This window comes from Xenopus laevis, chromosome 3L (genome assembly GCF_017654675.1).
Source record: "Xenopus laevis strain J_2021 chromosome 3L, Xenopus_laevis_v10.1, whole genome shotgun sequence".
Classification (NCBI taxonomy): Eukaryota; Metazoa; Chordata; class Amphibia; order Anura; family Pipidae; genus Xenopus; species Xenopus laevis.
Window position 1 is genome coordinate 65515017 of NC_054375.1, and position 19862 is coordinate 65534878.

Consider the following 19862-nt stretch of genomic DNA (forward strand, 5'->3'; position numbering starts at 1 on the left):
CAGTTGGAGACTTAAAAAAATGCATGGCCTTTATTGACCTGTAGTGTGTTCCAAAGGGGCACAAAATATTTGTACATTGATTATTTAGAGTAGAGGCACGTACATAGGTGGATTATAATGAAGGCCAAGGGAGACTCAGCCTCCCTAAAACAAAAATATTTTTTTTATTTATTTGTATAACAATTCTAACTCGCTTAAGATAAACTAAACATCTTTGTAAGACATCACAAAGGACAGTGACAGGGAGTGGGATTTGCTTAGGGGAAAAGATACACTCTGATTGGTTGATGCCCAAATAGTCCAGTTATACTTTCATTGGATGCCTGCCACACATACCTAGTTCTTCTTTATAAGCTGGACATAGTCTATCCCTCTCTGCTATCACAGGGGCAGCTTTATGTGCATAAATAAGGTTTCCCACAGGTGTTTTGGACATTTCTACACTACAAAACTATTTCTCTTTATCTCCCATCTCTCAGAAAGAGCTGATCATTTAGGTCTGTTACAGGAGTGTGTAACAGACCTAAATGTATCATAGCCCTTAAACACCAGAAAAGGAAGAGAAAATAGCAAATTATGTTATTATTATTAACATGTATTTAGATAGCGCCAACATATTGCGTAGCACTGTTAGATAAAAATCGAATGAAATTTCAGTCATGCTATAGTCTATAGGTATATAAAATCTGTGTATTATTGTGTGATCTACCCCATCCTTTTACCAATTATATATATATATTCAAATAACATAACAATATATAATTTCTCTTAATTCAACAAAATAACACAGTGGGTTATGAATCATTATACAGATGCTTTTAATAGGTGTCAGATACTTATATTTACAGTTTTAAAGAAGATAGTTAGTTGTAATATAATGTGAACATTCACTGTGAAATAAATACAGCATGTTGAATAAATACAATTAATCTTTCAGTACAATAATGCAAAAATTCAGTGGCACCTTCTACCAGCAGCTATTATTGTCACAATATAAACTACTGGTATGCCTCTTGAGATAAGGTCTCACAATGGGACACACAACTGCATTATTTACTAGACTTTAGTTCTGTGTCCAATTTAATTTTCAAATTGACAGAAAAATACAGTTGTAATACTGTAGGAACTTTTAAAAACATAGCATTATACTTCCTTTCTTTTATTCTGTAACATGTTTGGAATGTATTCAGTGCTGCATGCTACAAACCGAATATGAATGGTGACTTAAACAGAGATTAGATGGTGGGTGTTGCAGGTAACCAGTTGATGGCAATGACAACCAGCTTCAGTAACTTACACAATTACACTTTTCCATTGTGCGGTTTATTTATGTACATGAGGTTTCATTCTTTGTAAGGTACATTTTCTTAGATGGCCAAACAGCAAGTCCAGCTCACCAACTACTTTATTTTTTCCATTGGGCCCCATCTGTTGTAAAAAAAAATGATATGGCAGAATGAATCTGAAAGGTGTGAGACATCTTTTTTGCTTATACATGTTGCAGAGACGTATTAGGGTACTGCTACACTGGGATGTTTCTCCTGTGTATCAGCTCCACTCTAATACACTCTCTATTGTGTCTGCACCCAGAGGCACATTGTCGTCCTTAGTGCAGACACATGGAATGAAACAGCCCAGTGTGGCACTAGCCTAAGGGTGTATTTACTAACATAGGTGCGAAATTGCACAAGTGCACTTACCCATAGCAATCAATCAGCAATTGATTATGTTTGCTACTAGTTAGAAAATGTAAGATCCAATTGACTAATATGAGAAATGGCACTGTTAGTATCTCTGTAAAGCAGCAGCATGGTGTTGACATAGTAACATATCAGGGATCCTTTAATTCCACATGTACAAGATAATTGTACAGTATACCATCTAAAATAATTAAAATCAGTTGCAAATTGTCTCAGAATATCACTCTCTACATCATACTAAAAGTTAATTTAAAGATGAGCAACCCCATTAAGGGGCATAACAGTAGGGAGCACAGGCCATGCCCTATGATCGGCATTAAAGGCCTAAAAGACATGCAATTTAATTTTACGACAGGAGTGTATTATTGATATACTTACCATTTTCATTTTGTTTATCATCTGTTCAACATTTTTTCGAATATGATCTTCTTCTTCAGATTTCTGTTAAAGTTAACAAAGTTCAAGCTCACTTTTTAGGGCTTCATTTACATACATAAAAATAGTATCTGTACAAAAATATGGATGCCATCCTAGCCAAAAAATCAATAGAAAAAAATAATTTTTTATCAGTGGAATTGTTATGATGAAAGTACAGCTGAATTCTCATAAAAGCAATATCATGAATGGCAAAATCTTATTGTTGGTTCAGTCTCCACGTGAACAACATAATGGGCTGGCAACAAGGGTGTTTATTGGCTTAATACAGTGGCCTTTAATAATAACAAGACAATGGGTGCAATTATAAGTAATGAAACTGCATCTGATTTACAGCAGAAGAACTAATATATCCCCAAGATTACTCAAGAAGGCATAACGTTTTTACAAATGAATACTGAAGGATATAATGCCAAATATGAGTAAGATAGTAGAGATGAAAGGTGAAAAGAAGAGAAATGAATTGTGGTATGAAGTATGAAAACTGGGAGTGAAGGGAAAGTGCTAGAAAATGGCAAAATAAAAAGCAAAGGACAACACCAATCCATTCAGCTGGACTTTACAAGGGGGTCACCCTGTTTATTTCAGCAGAGATATAACAGGGTTTAGTTCCCATTTAAATACTGTAGATATATGGATGCAAACGTGTATTGGCTGCTTTAGATATCAATGAACAATATGTATAGTCCATTTGGTCTTGCTATGTTTAGGGGGCACATTTACTTAGCTCGAGTGAAGGAACAGAATAAAAAATACTTCGAATTTCGAAGTATTTTTTTGGCTACTTCGACCATCGAATTGGCTACTTCGACCTTCGACTACGACTTTGAATCGAACAATTCGAACTAAAAATCATTTGACTATTCGACCATTCGATAGTCGAAGTACTGTCTCTTTAAAAAAAAACTTCGACCACCTACTTCGCCACCTAAAAACTACCAAGCATCAATGTTAGCCTATGGGGAAGGTCCCCATAGGTTTTCCTAGCTTTTTTTGATCGAAGGAAAATCTTTCGATCGATGGATTAAAATCCTTCGAATCATTCAATTCGAAGGATTTAATCGTTGGGTCGAACAATTTTACCTTCGATCGTACGAACGAAGGAAATGCGGTAAATCCTTCGACTTCGATATTCGAAGTCAAAGAATTTTACTTCGACGGTCGAATATCAAGGGTTAATTAACCCTCGATATTCGACCCTAAGTAAATGTGCCCCTAGGTTTTGTCCTACAGCATTTTTATTTAAGCTATTGGTATGTCTGGTTTAAAAGAACTGAGAAAAGTAAAACATAAACTGCCTAAAATGCTTTTTCCAAAGTTTAATGGGGGGTTCTAAAATGGTTTTCGCAGTGTTGGCTTTATTCAGCCAACACTGCAGAGCTAAACACACTGGAATAAAAAATGTAACTTCTCCTACAATATTTTATTTTACATGAACATAATTTTTTGGTCCTATTGGTCCTTTACTGTCAGTTCTTAAAGAAACATTGATGATATTATTCAGATGACTCTGTCATTATGATGTCATTATTCAAAAAACTTATGTGTTTAGCTAATGATTTATTTTTAATTTACATATTGTCCATCTACAGATTTTTGCAATAATTATGATACTTACACAACCTGCTAAATCCTTCTGTATGTTTAGTAAAAAGACAATTGCATTATCAATATGGGGATATTTCTTGGAATTGTCATGCAGAACATTCTCTACAATGGAACTGACCACATTTTTCATTAAGTAACAGTGATCCTTCTCCTGGAATAAAAATAAATAAAAGGTTTATTTTATAATTATTGCTCCTGATAATCTGAAGCCTTTGCATGAAAACAGAAACACAAAAGGTTCATATACCATTCTGTACACTTCTAATGAATGAACATTAATGTGTTTGCAATAAACATAGTAAATGCATATTATTTGAATTACCTTAATGCCAAAGAAGAGATAGCTTCCAAAAAGTTTATTGTCTGTGTCCTTGTCCATTATGCGTGCCTTTATTAATATAGAAGTACAAGATTAATTGGTGTAGTATTGTGTATAAACTCACTTTTTTTGAGCAAAAAATCTTCTATACGCCTCCTACAGCCAGGCTGATATATAACATTTTCTTGGATGGGATTTGGATCCAAGTCAAATAGAAGTTCAATATGGCTACTGTGTATGAGTCTCCTATACTTAAAAACAGCAATTTTCTTTTTTTACAAATGTGCTGTTCAGCTACAGCAATCTTACTAGCAAAAATCTTAACTGCATTTATCAGCAAAAGGAAATATACAGGAAAGGTCAAAGGGAATCATCACCCAAAAACTGTTTTTTTTTTTTGCATAATGAAAGGAAATAAGCTTCTAAGCAACTTATCTACATATGTGCATTAACTGAACATTTGCTATGGGTTTAAATGTATTTGTAACTGAAATTTCAATTGAAAACGGTGTTTGTTTATCCATTTCTGTTCTCACTTCTGGTTCTGAAACAATGTGACATAAGTCCTCCAAGGCAGTAGTAGAATGACCAAAGAAATGGGTAAACATGTGAGTTTTTCCTTTATTACCCCCCAATAGGAGATGAACACTGCAAGGGAGATGTTACTAAACAGGCAATGGTTTATCTGTTTAAAGGATTTTGCTGGCTGGCCCTGAAAGCTGTAGTGTTCTGAAAGGAACAGACAATCCATTCCAGTGGTCCAGTTCACATCTTGGAACTCATTTTCTACAGGAAGGCTGTCCTGTGGAAATGTTTTTAATCATAGTTAAGTGTTAGGAAGATCTCTCAGAGCAGGGCACAGAACAAGATAGGTTACCTGTCTCTGTTAAGAACTCATAGAGGGGCTGGGGGTGCTGCCTGCCACTGCAAGGAGCAGAGGGAAACATGACCAGGTGATTGAGTCTAAAGTAATTGAAGTGCTGCCAGAAGATGAGCCAGGCCAGAAGCTGAGGACTTCTGAAGGGGAAGCAGGATCAGCACACTCTATTGGTAGTTATAATGTGATCGTTTATTCCATAAAAAGAAGCATTTTATCGACGTTTGGGTCCGACATGGGGAGGGTGATACTGCACTGTATCCTTGAAAAAGGTCCCCATGTGGGACTGAAACATTGCAAAAAATGCTTCTTTTTATGGAATGAAGATCACATTATCACTACCAACAGAGTGTGTTGATCCTGCTTCTACATATATATATATATATACATATTGCTAAGAATTACATTTTCTTTCATTATGCAAAAAACTGCTTTTCAGTGCAGATCCATTTTAAGTAAAGCGTCGCAAACAATTTGACCAACTTGAGAAGGTAAATTTATCAGTTTTCAAGATTCTGACTTTTCTGACTGTTTTGGCCTTGGTGCAGACACGAACCAGATTCAGTGCAGAAAAGTGTAAAGTATACATTCTCACACCAAAATCCATGGCCTTTGTCTGCACCCAATTCAAGAAGAAAATGTACTCTCAAACTTAATGTTATACACAGACCATAATACATTATTCAGAATAAATGCTAATTAAATAACATTATAGCAACATTGTTAACTGTGTTCTGAATCTGAATTGAACTGAGCTGCTCAGTCATGTAATACAGCATCAGTTAGAAGGAAGTTTCTCTATCTAATTAGTTTATATACAGTACCTGTTCTGCAAGTGTGAAAATATTTTTTTTCATGAAAGTCTGAAGAAAGTATGTTTTTCGGATGGTACAAGGATGCTGCTTGGAAATCGGAGGGTTTTCTTGTTGGTCCGTTGGGGCACAAAGCAGACTATTGGGCAAGCAGCAGCAGCAGCATAAAAAAAAGCAATATGCAGCCAAGTTGCACACACGCAAATGGAAATCAGCCATTTCATAGGTAATGTGCCTCACTGTTGCGCTAATCCTGGAAAACAAGAAAGGTTATTCTATTTACCTGTTTAGATGATGAAAATGACACAAGCTTACAAATACTCAAGATACCAGAACTTGCCTTTCTTTAGTGAAGTATACAAAAGGACAGCAAGTGTTCTGCTATATATATAGTGCATGGACGTTGGCTTGAGCAGATTTCTGTATTGATAGCAATATGACACCACGAAGCTCTGACTTTCCAGAAATTGTCTCTATAAACAAAAATCCCCCAATTGTGGGCCTAATACACTAGTTTTTTTCTGTATATAGTGGTTTTCAGTTGCTTGAAATGTACATGTGGTTTTGTAAATTAAATGTCTGTTTAGATGGAAAAATTGCTTTTTTGTGTTTTTGCAGTTATGAGAGAAATATAATTGTCATCGATGTGAAATGCTTCTTAAATGTACTTGAACTTGTGTGTGGTGCCTTGGTGACGGGTGCAGTTTTGCACACTTCTTCTTGATGTGAGATATTATACTAGAGACCCTGGCTCAAGTTCCAGTGACCCAGGACAAATCATTTACAGAGGTACTGACATACTGATCAAGAACATGCTGGTGAATTCTGCCCCTCAAACAATAATATATTTGCTCTTTACTGTGCATATCATGACTACATTCATTTCTATAAAAAAGTCTTGTGAAGCCCTGTGTGAGAAAAGTTCTGTATGAATAATGCCCTGAATTTATCAAAAGGGCTACACTAAAAATTGTTCTAAAAGGCCACACAAGTTCTCACCAAAAATATTTAAGAATTCTACTACAATTTTAACCACAGGAAACCAAACAGAAACAAATATTAGTAACTACTTTGTTCACTGCTACGGGGGGGGGCATAACCTTCATGCAGGAAGGCTGGGTGAAGAAGGAGCTCCATTCCCAATCTCCTGCTGTAATAAAAGCCATAATTTGTCCTTAATAATACCCCTATAGTTTGTTCCAAAAGCAAAGTTGGCCTTTTCTTAAAATCCAGATGTGAGAGTGCACATTTTTATATACCACATGCAAACAAGATTTATAGAATAAACCAGTTGTTTAGTGAAGCCCATTACACCCTTACAACAGAAATGTGCAAGGGATGAAAGCAAACTTAAATACACTGATCAAGAAAGTTGTGGCAGTGGAATAAACTGCAGACAATGAAATAAGATGTTCTTTTTCACCACTTTTCAGGCTGCTAAACTTATATTAAATATTTCCCTAGCACAAACCAAAGCCATTCATATAATTTTGAATTTCCTAACTATTTTCTTATCACTTTTGCTCCCATAACAAATGGCTACAAACACAAAATCTACCATCAGTGTGCTCAACCACCCATTTTTGTAACTGTGTTGCATACCAGTAGTATACCTTAAATAAGAACTAACCCCAAAAACCATACCTATAATAGTAATGATCCAGGCCTTCTATGTTGTACACAGGGGGTATATTTATCAAAAAGTGAAGTTAGAGATAACCACAGTTCGCTAGAGTGAAATACCACCACTCTTCATTCATTTCTATGGGATTTTTAAAAGAGTATTTATCAATGGGTGAAAGTGAAATACGCCTTTAAAAATCCCATAGAAATGAATGGAGAGTGGTGGTATTTCACGCTAGCGAACTGTGGTTATCTCTAACTTCACTCTTTGATAAATATGAAAATATGAAAAATTTCACCTTGAATGGCTACCCCCCTGTCTTTTCATAACTATTAACCTCCCTAAAGGAATTGTGCAGTATAAAAATAAAAACTGGGTAAATAGATATACTGTGAAAAATGAAAATAGTAAATGCTTCTAATATAGTTAGTTAGTCAAAAATGTAATCTATAAATGCTAGAGAGACTAGATGTGTAACATAATAGCCAGAACACTCCTTACTGCTTTTCAGCTCTCTTGGTTTCCACTGATTGGTTCCTAGGCAGTAACCCCGCACTCACATATCATGCATTATCTTGGCCTGGGTGCAGTCCAATGAAGATTTGAACAGGTCTTCAAGTAGGTAAAGGATTAGGAATATACAGTCACAGGACTTAACGCTCTAATATTTTATTTTAATGATGCAGTCACCATTAATCAAATATTGCGAGCTTGTACATTGTAATTAAAACTTATCTATATATCTGTACTAGCTGTCACATAAAACAGCCCATATTTAAAAGGATAAGGAAAGGGTTAATCACTAAGGGGTTGCAAATATTTTAGGCAAGATGTTAGAATTGTTTTCTACCTTCAGTAACTGTTTATGTTTCTTGTTGATATTATTTTCTCTGGCAAATCAATTTAAAATCTGTTAAAAGTAAGAAGTGCTATTTGTGCAGGCCATTTGCAGGTTACTAAAGAATTTAACCGTACTTGCAAACATGACAGTAAATTGGAAGGTTTCATAAATCAGTGCCTTCACATTTTAATCACTTGCCCATGTAAGTCTAGAACCCTGGAAAGTACAGTGGTTTGAGCCTCGATGAGTTGCTTCTCTTCTTACTGACTGCCTTTCTTTTGACCCTGACCTGTCCTGATCTTGGCCCTACCTTTGACTACATTTAGCACTTTTGCTACATTGTACTGCGTCCAGTCCTGTTTCTCCTTTGGCAGCTGTGTTGCTTGTGTTGAGATGCCATAGATGCTGTGTAAAATGTGTCCACCCAATTGTGTTGGTAGATGACCCCTTTAGCCTCAAGAGTATAATAAACTGAATGGCATATCCCCATTACTTCTTATACTGCAGTCCAAACCCTAAGGTATCACCCACCATTTATCAGACTGTATTTTGGACAAGTTTTAAACTGCCCTCAATGCCCTCTACAATATCAAATATCCTAAATTATCCCTTACACTGAGGCAGCACTGCCTTTTTTAGGATTTAATATGTTCCCAAAGCAGTTGCCTCTATTTTCCTTGTCCTGTTTGCAAACCTCTCGCCTCCCAAAACTAGGGGGCCCATTAACTAACAATAAAATTTAATTTTTCCCAAGTATCTTTAAAAATTCATGGTTTTCCTATTTTTGTAGCGTTAAATTTTTTTTAGATTTATTAAGTGTGAAAACCATGAAAACCAAAAATGGTTGTTGAGGTCCTATAGTAGTCAATTGGAGTTACTCTGATCCTATTGGCCTGTTGTAAATCAATTCAGATTTTAGAGGTTTTCGGATTTCTCTTTTGCTATGAATGGTCCGAAAAACTTTTGCTATGAATGGTCCGAAAAACTATTTTTCAGCTCATTATTTTCAGTTTGTGATTTTTTAATTTGGATCTTTTAATAAATGTCATGACATTTGTAATTTTAGAGTTTGTGAGTTTGGATGTGGTTTCAAAAACCTCTTAAATCAGACCTTTGATAAATAGGCCTCCACACAACCAAAATGCAAGATCAATGTATTCTTTACCAACCACTTCTAGGACTCGGCAAGTGCTGATAGTAAGTGGAAGTGGGGGTGTCTATAATGACTGTGAATCATCAATAGCAGTGAAGGCTGCTATTCTAGAAGACTTTCTAGAAACAAGCTCAAAGAAAAATGGAAAAAAGCATTTAATTGAAGTACAAAACTCACAAAATTATTACAGCTGAAAAGTCAAATATTAAAAAATTGATTCAGCTTTGTTTGCATTGCAATGATTCATTTCCCTCATATCTCTGCAGACACCTAATTCACATTTAAGAAATATTGCAAGTTAATTAAATTAATATTTGCTGGCATAAAAGTTGCAGCATTTAACTGAAAGCAATGCACTTTGGAAATTTGACAGCCAAAAATTTGATTTTACAGAGCAAACTGTACCTATATTAGAAAGGTGCATAGAACTGATGCAACAATTCACTTAGAATGTCTTAATGGGAATTTTACCAAATACTGTCAGCAAAAACTGCAACTTGACTGCTTTTCTCTTAAGACTGACCACATTCATATAAAAAGAATTGTTAAAGGTAGTTTCATTTTCTCTTGTGGGCTGTTATGGTTACAGCAAATAAGGTTAGCAATCCTGTTTTCTAGGCACAACTACATATTTACAAGTAAACCTTCTTTCTAACCATGTTGTGCAGCACTATGTTTCAGTAAGTCTATTTTTTTTAATTAGCAGTTTAAACAGTAGAATAAGTAAATTATTTTATTTTCCGTGAAGTTAAAAAACATAATTGCAAACTAATGAAATATGCTTTATTGTTCCTTTAGTATTAAAGCTTAATGTTGACCAAATGGGTAATTTAAGAACCTCAAATGACAACTAATCTCCAAAAAGTGATAATTTTCCAAATTGCAGTTACAGTTAGCGGTATTATTTCTAGTTACATCACAAAATAGTTTAACTGCTTGAATAATGGACACTAGAGATGATCAATCTGTCTTAAAAGCACCTCTCTGTACTCCTCTCTATATTTCATTTCTTGCCCCAATAACTGTCTTTTTCTCTTTGTGCATGCTCCAGGACCTGAGAAACCAGGGAACTCATAGCAGACCTTTCAGAGATTTGGGAAATCTGTCATCTGGAAACACAAATCAGCAAATATCATGGCTACACAGAAGCTTATTTATATAAACTGTACTAGTGTTTGTTAAGTAAATACACAATCTGTAAAAGTGAATAGCAAAAGTACATTATGTTCTAATTACTTAAAACAACTTTTATTTTTTGGTGGCACTGTCCCTTTAAATCATTAGCATGATTCAAGGGTTGTTATACCTATTGTCGCCTGCATTTGTATAAGAATACATTGCTTCCCTCTTGCTTCTAGGTGTTACAGACTCATTTTGGAAGCCAAATCATGTCTACGTTTCCACATTCAGGCTAACCACTTTCTCCAACCTGCATCGAAAGAGGCCAGTAATGGAATAACTCCTGGCACAGCATAAGCTCAAATAATACTCGAGATTGCTCATAGCCTCTATACAGAAATAACATATGAGTAATAGAGGTGTCCCAGTGTATAGGAGAATATATTCCACAGTACAAAGTAGAATACAAATATAACATTTTATTACTTAATGTTTCTTTAAACTCATTGACATAATTAACATTTTATATTATATTTTACAAAAATAATAGTATAGTTGTATAGAAAATTGTATGTAGATATGCACATATTCCCATAATAAAAACACTTTGAAGCTTGAAGCTTGAAAATGTGGCATTAAAAGAAATTTGTTAATAAATGTGTTTACAATATTTAAACCAAAATCATCATCCAGTTTAAATAAAACAATAAACACACCTTCCATACTACAATCATCAGAGAATGCTGTTCTATGGAGACCAGGTGAGCCAAAGTTTCCTAAAAACAAAATCAAACAAAATGCTATAACGTGTAGAAATGATGAATAAGATGATTACATCTATTTTGAAATAAGCAAAAAGATGTTGTTTATTAACATAATTATACAATTTATTCTAAAACAGTTTTGAAGTTCTTTTTTAACAGTCGTTATACAATTTTGGTCCAACCTTGCTGCATAGCATCAGCCTCAGGTTTCACCATTATACCACAGATATAAAAAAAACCATAATAACTCAACATCAGTTATTTTAGTTTACTTTTAAAGAATATAGCCTATACTGTATAGTTGAAAATGTGCAATTGCCAACTCATTTTTACCAGTACACATTTTCAAAATGTATTACCACTACCAATATGGAGGTTTAGACATCAACGAGCAACACTCTATTCTATTGATAAGAAATAGATAAGAATCATGTTGATCTCCACTCATTGGTATAGCCTCCAAACAACACATGAACTTTCACAATTAAGTGCCATGTAATTCTCCATGTCATCAAGAGATTTTAGTTTATTGTAGCAAGAGATCAGCCATTTCAGGAGGACCTGTCTGCAGCCTAAGGAAATTAGTTTATAATTCTGTAAGTACCTCTTACACTCAACTACAAGAAGCTCTACAACAAACAACATACAGGGAAGATGGTCATGCGGGTGCTTTATTCAGAAAGCTGGATGTTTGTTAAAAACAGCTAAACACTAACAGCAAACAAAATATAATACTTTTACCAATGTATTGAAACTCTGGATCCGTTAGTGCTCCTTGTATTCGGCATGATGGGTTCCAATGTGATGGCATGGACACATATGGTCTCTGCTCAGGGGATATGCTAACTGGAACAGTTATTCATGGAGGAGAAGGATTATTTGAAATGTGGCCATGGATCTTTCCTTAGAGGTAGCGCATCTACTGAAGTGGCTAGGTGGGCCAGTTAGCTCTCTATCCTTGAGGGGGAAAAAAAAGACAGTAATAAAAACAGAAGCAAGATATTAACCCTTTTAGCGGTAGCAAACATAGACCCTAGAGCACTGATATAAAAGTGCCATAGTACCAGTAGTGAACCATCATCAAATTACCTTGTCACTTCGAGGGTTAAATGTGAATACTGGCTAAGAATTAATACTTTAAAACAAATACAAAATAGAACAATGACATTAATATTTATGAGATGGAGTTAATCATGTCGCAGGTTTCCTAAGGAACCTCAAAGAAATAAACAATTGGAGGGGCAGATGCCTAAAGATGACTGAACATTAGGGGTAAATGCTAATTTTCTTGTTTATGATAGTAAAAATGGATTGCACTTTCTTTCATTTGTGCCCTCCATTCTTGTCAGCGTAGACTTGCCAGCATTAACCCACCCCCACCAAGAGATCATGAATAGTTAAAGCGAATGCCAACCCAAAAAAAAAAATTTCTTATAGTACCTGCCTGAAGCACAGTAGTTGTCGGATAGCCAATTAAAGCCCTGCAGTCACAAAAACATAGGCTTCAGTTACCTATCAGGTCAGCCTAGCTGCTGATTGGTACCTATGCCACACTGCAGTGTGCTGAGTGCCCCCCCCCTCCCCCTGCACAGCCTGGTAAGAAGACAGCAGGTAGTGGAACAGATGGGCAGGACTAGTAGGGTTTTTGCAGAAATTTCCAAAAAATCAGCTTGAAACACAAATATTTAAGCACAATTCCTTCTATATGCAAGAGTACAACGTACTGGCACATTCTTGTTTTTTAACACGTTATGTCTACTGTAATCGCCCTCTCTATTAGATTGTGGGGAAGAACTGAATACACATATACAGTATTAGCAGCAATTAATGCATGTACAACCTACATGAAAAAGCCCCTTTTTTAGAGAAATGACATTAAATTACAACATAGCACAAGCATAACTAAAATCCCCCAAATGCTGTAGGCAGTAATAAATACTATATGATGCTGGTTTCACTCGGCTAAAAATTTGCTTCAAAAGGGCCCCTTTATTAGAGCTTTCCATTTCCATTGATTTTATACAGTCCGTATTTCAAATGAGGGGTGGGCATGTTCTTATAGTCCCTGCCTGAAGCACAGTAGTTGTCGGATAGCCAATTAAAGCCCTGCAGTCACAAAAACATAGGCTTCAGTTACCTATCAGGTCAGCCTAGCTGCTGATTGGTACCTATGCCACACTGCAGTGTGCTGAGTGCCCCCCCTCCCCCTGCACAGCCTGGTAAGAAGACAGCAGGTAGTGGAACAGATGGGCAGGACTAGTAGGGTTTTTGCAGAAATTTCCAAAAAATCAGCTTGAAACACAAATATTTAAGCACAATTCCTTCTATATGCAAGAGTACAACGTACTGGCACATTCTTGTTTTTTAACACGTTATGTCTACTGTAATCGCCCTCTCTATTAGATTGTGGGGAAGAACTGAATACACATATACAGTATTAGCAGCAATTAATGCATGTACAACCTACATGAATGGCCACTATGTAGACCTGGCTCACACTCTTCTACTGCACCTACTCTTTCCTGCACTGTTCTAATTCTGAATAAAAGTGCGATTAATTTACCATTCCTAGTTCATTGACTTAAGTTCAGTCTCCAGTCTCTTGTCTTGTAAAGACTCACTCATCTTTACAAGAGCAGCACACGTGGTCAAACCCCATCCCTGGCTAAATTTACAAACCAGCAGACCCGGATTTGTGACAAGGCCACAAAGGCCCAGGCCTAGGGTGGTGACATGCAGCGTGGGGGGCGGTAGTTGGGGGATGGCCAATTAAAGCCCTGCAGAGGCTGACGGGGGGGTGCTAGGACCATGAGGACTTGGGGCTCCACTGAGGGAAATCCGGCCCTGCAAACAAGATTCTTGCGCTCATGTACGCAATCTGTAGATCGTATGTGGAGAAAATCCCATGCACAAGCACACTTCATCCATAGCTCAATTCTGCCTTGTCAAAGGCCAAGCAAGAGTACTACAGTATTCTTATAAACGATAACAAATTAAATCCTGTGGGAACCCTGGAGCTACTGCCACCTCCAAACCATGAGGAAGCTCTGGGGTTACCACAACAGCCTGTCTCAGTTGCCTCAGCATAGATCTGCCAAAAGAATTGGGCACACACTTCATTCTCATGTCTAATGCTAAAAAATCTGCCAACTTCACCACAATTATGTCTGAATTGCGATTAAGTGCAACTGCATCAATTTTTCTGCATCAGCAGCAACTGCAGCCTTCATCAATCACTGAAGTTGTCATTTTGATGTCATAAGTGAAAATTTTAATTGCTGATTGCTGATTCTGGTCAAAGAGCAAATATGTGAATTTGGATGCACTGGCAGAAATTACCCCCTGCCGACCACAATTACACTGAAATTAATAGAAAAAATGCTGCATTATTGGTAATAAACATGGCAATTAACTTCAAAATTGCACTGTGCACACTTTTGGGACTTAAAAAAATGCCAATTTATTATAAGCTTCATCTCATGGAAAACTCTTTCTATATGTATATATATATATATATATATATATATATATATATATATATATATATATATATATATAGATATATATATATATATATAGATATATATATTTCTAAATACATTACTGATTCCAGCACAAATCCTGCATGTAGAGAGTCAATCTGACAGGGTGTATAGAGAATGAAAACAACTTGCTGAGAGGTGGATCGTAAAAAGTACAGTACTAATAAGTTAGTTTCTTATTTTAGTGAGATGAAACTTATATTAGTTCCCCTTTAAGAGTTTTTTTTAGTATATAAATGTGTGGGGAAGGATATGCTTTTTATAATAAAATTAAAGCTATAGTTCAATTAATGCCTGGTTTATATCAGTGATCCCCAACCATTAGCTTGTGAGCAACATGTCACTAACCCCTTTGATGCTGCTCTCAGTGTCCTCAAAGCAGGTGCTTATTTTTGAATTCCACTCTTGGAAGCAAGTTTTATTTGCATAAAAACTAAGTATAGTGCCAAGTAGAGCCTCTTGTAGGCTGCTAGTCCACATAGGGCTACCAGACCTCATGGTTGAAAAGGGTTGGGGACACCTGGTTTATATAGTACGTGGAAAAGCATAATATATTTTAGTTGTACTGTATATGTGCTTAAATAATATAAGCCAAACTAAGATCTAGATTTACCATTCTGGGCATACAATATATTTTGTTAATGACTAAAAGCCACAGTCTGCTATCTGCTAAAGACTGATGCACAGCAATGTCATAGGAACTTGTCACATAAATACTCTCAATGCCAAAAGCCTATCTTTGTAATTAGGTTACAAGACTGTTTTATTTTTTACTATGATCATTCAGAACTTTTAAAACAATGTTAAAAGTAAGGTGGGACTAAGGAAAAATCCTTACTTCACTAAAGTGCCCAATTTTGTGGCTAGGAAAGCAGTTCCACTGCGTATTGTGGTAAATAACGATGAACTCACCTCTTCCTGCTGAGTCATAAACCTGTCATTACTGAATTGCATAGAAGTAATAGCTGAGTAGTTTAGCTAATACTGAGACTGGGGGAAAAAATGGTAGCAGACGGAAAGAGAATAAATATGGTGGAATGTACCTATGGGCTACAGATAATAGATGTGCATATGTGTATATTGTGGGGGAATGTTTAAATACTCCTAAGCTGCTTATTTAAGATTAAACATTTATTTCATTGGTATTTCAGTGTCCCGCAGTCCAAGTATTAGTGTGTCTTTACTCTTTAGAGACCCTATGCATTCGGCAGCTCTCTTTGAAAGTGTGGAGAAAGCAAAACAATATTCTGTGCTTTATAATGTTAAAATTCAGATTTTTAAATAAAAAGTATAGAAAAGATACCCAACTCTTTCTTGAAACTATCTGTCAGCTCATTGTAGAAAACCCTTTCTAAATGTAAAGATGAAATCTCCTTTCTGCTAAACGAAATAGATATGAAAAAATATACTCACGCTACTATGATAAAAAAAATCACATTCAGGGCTTTTACTGACGAGCAGTTGTAGCTGCGCTCCCTTGCGTTCCGTTTTTCTGCGTTCAGCCACAGGGAAGCGCAGGAATAGATGCATTACATTTTTTCCAATGGGGCTGTACTCACACACAGGTGCGTGTAGGCGCCGAACGCAGGAAAAATGCAGCATGTTGCGTCTCCAGCCCCATTGGAAAAAATGTAATGCGACTATTCCTGCGCTCCCCTGCGGCTGAACGCAGAAAAACAGAACGCAGGGGAGCGCAGCTACAACCGCTCGTGAGTAAGAGCCCTTATTATAACAAGTTAAAATACATTAGTCCCCATTAAAGCCTACCTATACCTAGTCACAGGCAACCAAAAGCAAGTGTATCAACCTGCATATATACATATATTTTTTTTCTCAAACACACCCTCCCATGATTAAAACCAATCAACATAATATGAAGCATCTGTTGTATAAACAGCTCATAGAGCCGTCACAATCAGTAGCAGTTTCCCAACAGACAATTAAACAGACAATTTTTACAATTCACAGTTACAAAAAAATACCTGTTCAAATAGTATATAATACCAAGCAACCCAAACTCTTTGATTATGCAAAAGAAGTCACATTAAAAGTAAAATTCACACCTAATGGCAAACATGTCTGTAAGTAAAAAAAATCCAATAAACTTATGTAGAAGGGTTAAAGCATCCCCCCTCTTACTCCAATTTTCACCTTTTCAATTGCCTACACCGAAAAATATTTCAGATCACTTTGCATTCCATAAAGTACCTGGTAACATTAATTATTATTACAGTATTTAATATTGCTAATCTGATTAACATGCTCCCTAATTAAATTTTTTAAAGAATGCATTGTACAGCCCACATATTGTTTTCTGTAAATTGTTTTATTCTATATGTTTTATTAGTAACCGTGGACCAGAACTCCTGGGAAATGTGCAGGTGATGCAGCCACATGTATAAGTGAGTTTGCTTCATGGATTTATTCACATATAATACAGAAAAGCCATGAATATCCTGTAAATTATATCCTTATAAACAGTGAGTTCTGATGTCATTTCTGTCACATGACTCACTGAAACTTGTGTATTATAATAAATAAAGTACCCCCAGTTGCAAAATATGAGGATATTAGAAGTTACCTCGGAGTTCCATGACCTGTATAAAAACATCGGGCTTCGGCCTTGTGTTTTTATATGGTCATGAAACTACTCGGTAACTTATAATATCCTTATATTTTACAAGAGGGGGTACTTTATTCGCTATATATATTAGGCAATAATAGATCACACTGCTCTCACGTTGATTCAGGGTCCCAAGGAAATATTTATCTGCATACAAAATAGGCAAAATATTTTTAACAATACATACTATTTTATTATATTGTCTGCTGTATATTGTAATAAAGGAAACTCTATTACTATACTGTTTAGCTTGTGTTTTATTTTTGGGCATCAATATCGAATTCCTATCAGTCCCAGCAGGTTCAAATTCTACATTCTAATTTGAATTTTCGAGTTGGATTATTGGTCAAAACTCACAAATTTGAGTTGGGAATAATCCAAACTCAAATTCAGATTTATCATACCTGGACCCTGGGAACAACACAAATTTGACTATTCGCCATTTAAAACCAGCCGAGTTCATGTAGAAGTCAATGGCAGAGGTCCAGTGACCCATTTGAAGACGTTAATCAGGGCACCCCAGGAAACCCGGCCGGCCACTTTGGCCCCCGCCGCAGCAGTGCTCTATAGCACCCAACAAAGGACGCGAATGCGCAACCGCACACAGCCGAGGGCGGTCGTGCATGGTCATTCCCAAAAAGGGTTGCCACCTTTTCCTGAAAAAAATACTGGCCTTCCTATATATTTATCTTTTTTCCCTATTAATAACATTGGGACCAACCATCATTTTTACTGGCCAGGCTGGTAAAATACCGGCCAGGTGGCAACCCTATGCGCAAAGCACTTTGATTTCAGAGAGTGCTCCCACTTCACTGGGGTAACACTTGTCGGACTAGGGGTAGGTTAGATATGAGGCACATGCCTGCAGCCCCCCAAGCTTTGCGCCGTAGGCATCTGCCTCTTCTGCCTACCCCTAGTTCCAGTCCTGATGTTAATAGCCTCCATGACATTCAAGTTTTTTTTGGAGAAAAAACTCGATTTGAGTTTAGTTGAATACGATTCAAATTCGATTTGAGTTTTCGGGTTCATAATATTCTAGTGTTTTCTTGAAATAAGATACTGAAAGATTTGAATTTCGAGTTCATTCGAGGTTAAAAAAACTCTAACATGAGACCTTTGATAAATCAGCCCCATTTTGTAGTATATTGAAGTGTCTGTCTGCTCTGATTTGTTATTCCTTAATGCTTTCTCTTTCATTTCTATTAACTTTCTAACATCATGCCACATTGGGAGCTCTAAATGCTTTTATATTTCTTCTTTCAAGGAGAAGGAAAGTCACAATCACTGGGGAAGCCAAAAGTTAGGCACCCCTCAGTAACTGTATTCAGCTACCTGATACCCTGGGCCATTGCAGTTTTTTGCTGATAGGAGCACCAGCCTGGGTATCAGATAAGTGAATACAAGAAAAACCCAGACCTGCACCCAACCCGAGCCCTCACGCATCCGCCTCCTCCGCTCTATTTATAGGCCCATGCGGAGCATGGTGAGTGGGCACCTAGGAAGCAGGAAGCATAACGTCCAGTAAGGTCACAGGTGGGGAGAGCAGGCAGAAGAGCTCAACCCAATCCTACCTGTGACCTGCAAAGGAAGTGCTGAGGTCAGCCCAAACCCCCCGACCCACTAGTGTGGCATTTCTTTGATACTACTAAAAAAAAATTTCAACTCATCTAGCACGTTTTTAGGCGCACATACAGGGTCGGACTGGAGGGCCCGCGGCTACTGCCCCCCCTACACTGCGCCGCTTGTGTGAGCGTGAGCGCAGCAACTGAGCATGCGTGCTGAGCCATGTACACAATTTATTTTGCCGCAACTGCAGGACAAAAGGAGGTCGCAACATTAAAAAGCCTCCAAAGCGCAGATCTGGGCCGGTGGGGCCCACAAGAGGCAGGGGCCCACCAGGTTTTTTCCCGGATGTCCTGCTGGCCCAGTCTGAACCTGGGTGCATACCTGTTAAAAATAATACAAGTATTGGATCTGTTGGGGCTAGGGTTATTCAGGATAATGGATCTTTCCATAATTTGGATCTACTAAACAATTCTTTAAACATTAAATAAACCCAATAGGATTGTTCTGTCTGAAATAAAGATTTGGAGACATTTATTTCTATGGGATTTTCAAAAGAGTATTTATCAATGGGTAATAGTAAAAGCTCACCCTTTAATAAATATGCCTTTAAAAATTCTATAGAAATGAATGGAGTGGTGGAATTTCACTCTAGTGGACTGTGATGATCTCTAACTTCACTCTGATAAATATGTCCCTAAGGCAAACATTATTTGATGATATAGAAGTTTTCTAACATCAAGGGGAAAATAGGCTGCAGTTGTTTTATGGATGCTGCCATCTAGTGTCTCTAATGAATTTATGTTCACAAAATGTAATAACTGCAGATCATTGTTCTATTTTTTAATATTACTTTTTATTACAGAAAAGAAAAATATCAGC

At 36.7% G+C, this 19862-nt stretch overlaps 2 protein-coding genes across 2 annotated transcripts in view; both read right to left on the reverse strand.

The window, feature by feature from the left end:
• Window positions 1-1211: 1211 nt before the first annotated feature.
• Window positions 1212-6191, reverse strand: LOC108710587 (interleukin-22-like). The gene is made up of 5 exons (XM_018251707.2): window positions 5764-6191; window positions 4066-4131; window positions 3754-3894; window positions 2079-2141; window positions 1212-1428 (listed from the first exon to the last, which is right to left on the reverse strand). Exons 1-5 carry the CDS (start codon window positions 5968-5970, stop codon window positions 1324-1326), a joined length of 582 nt encoding a protein of 193 aa, XP_018107196.1. The 5' UTR covers window positions 5971-6191; the 3' UTR covers window positions 1212-1323.
• Window positions 6192-10425: 4234 nt separating this feature from the next.
• The window catches only part of mdm1.L (Mdm1 nuclear protein L homeolog), a 63482-nt gene continuing 54045 nt past the window's right edge, over window positions 10426-19862 (reverse strand). The window contains exons 14-15 of the mRNA XM_041586345.1: window positions 11205-11264; window positions 10426-10478 (exon numbers count right to left, since the gene is read on the reverse strand). Coding sequence (XP_041442279.1) covers window positions 10441-10478; window positions 11205-11264 — 98 coding nt within the window. The 3' untranslated portion in view covers window positions 10426-10440. The remainder of the gene's footprint in view (window positions 10479-11204; window positions 11265-19862) is intronic.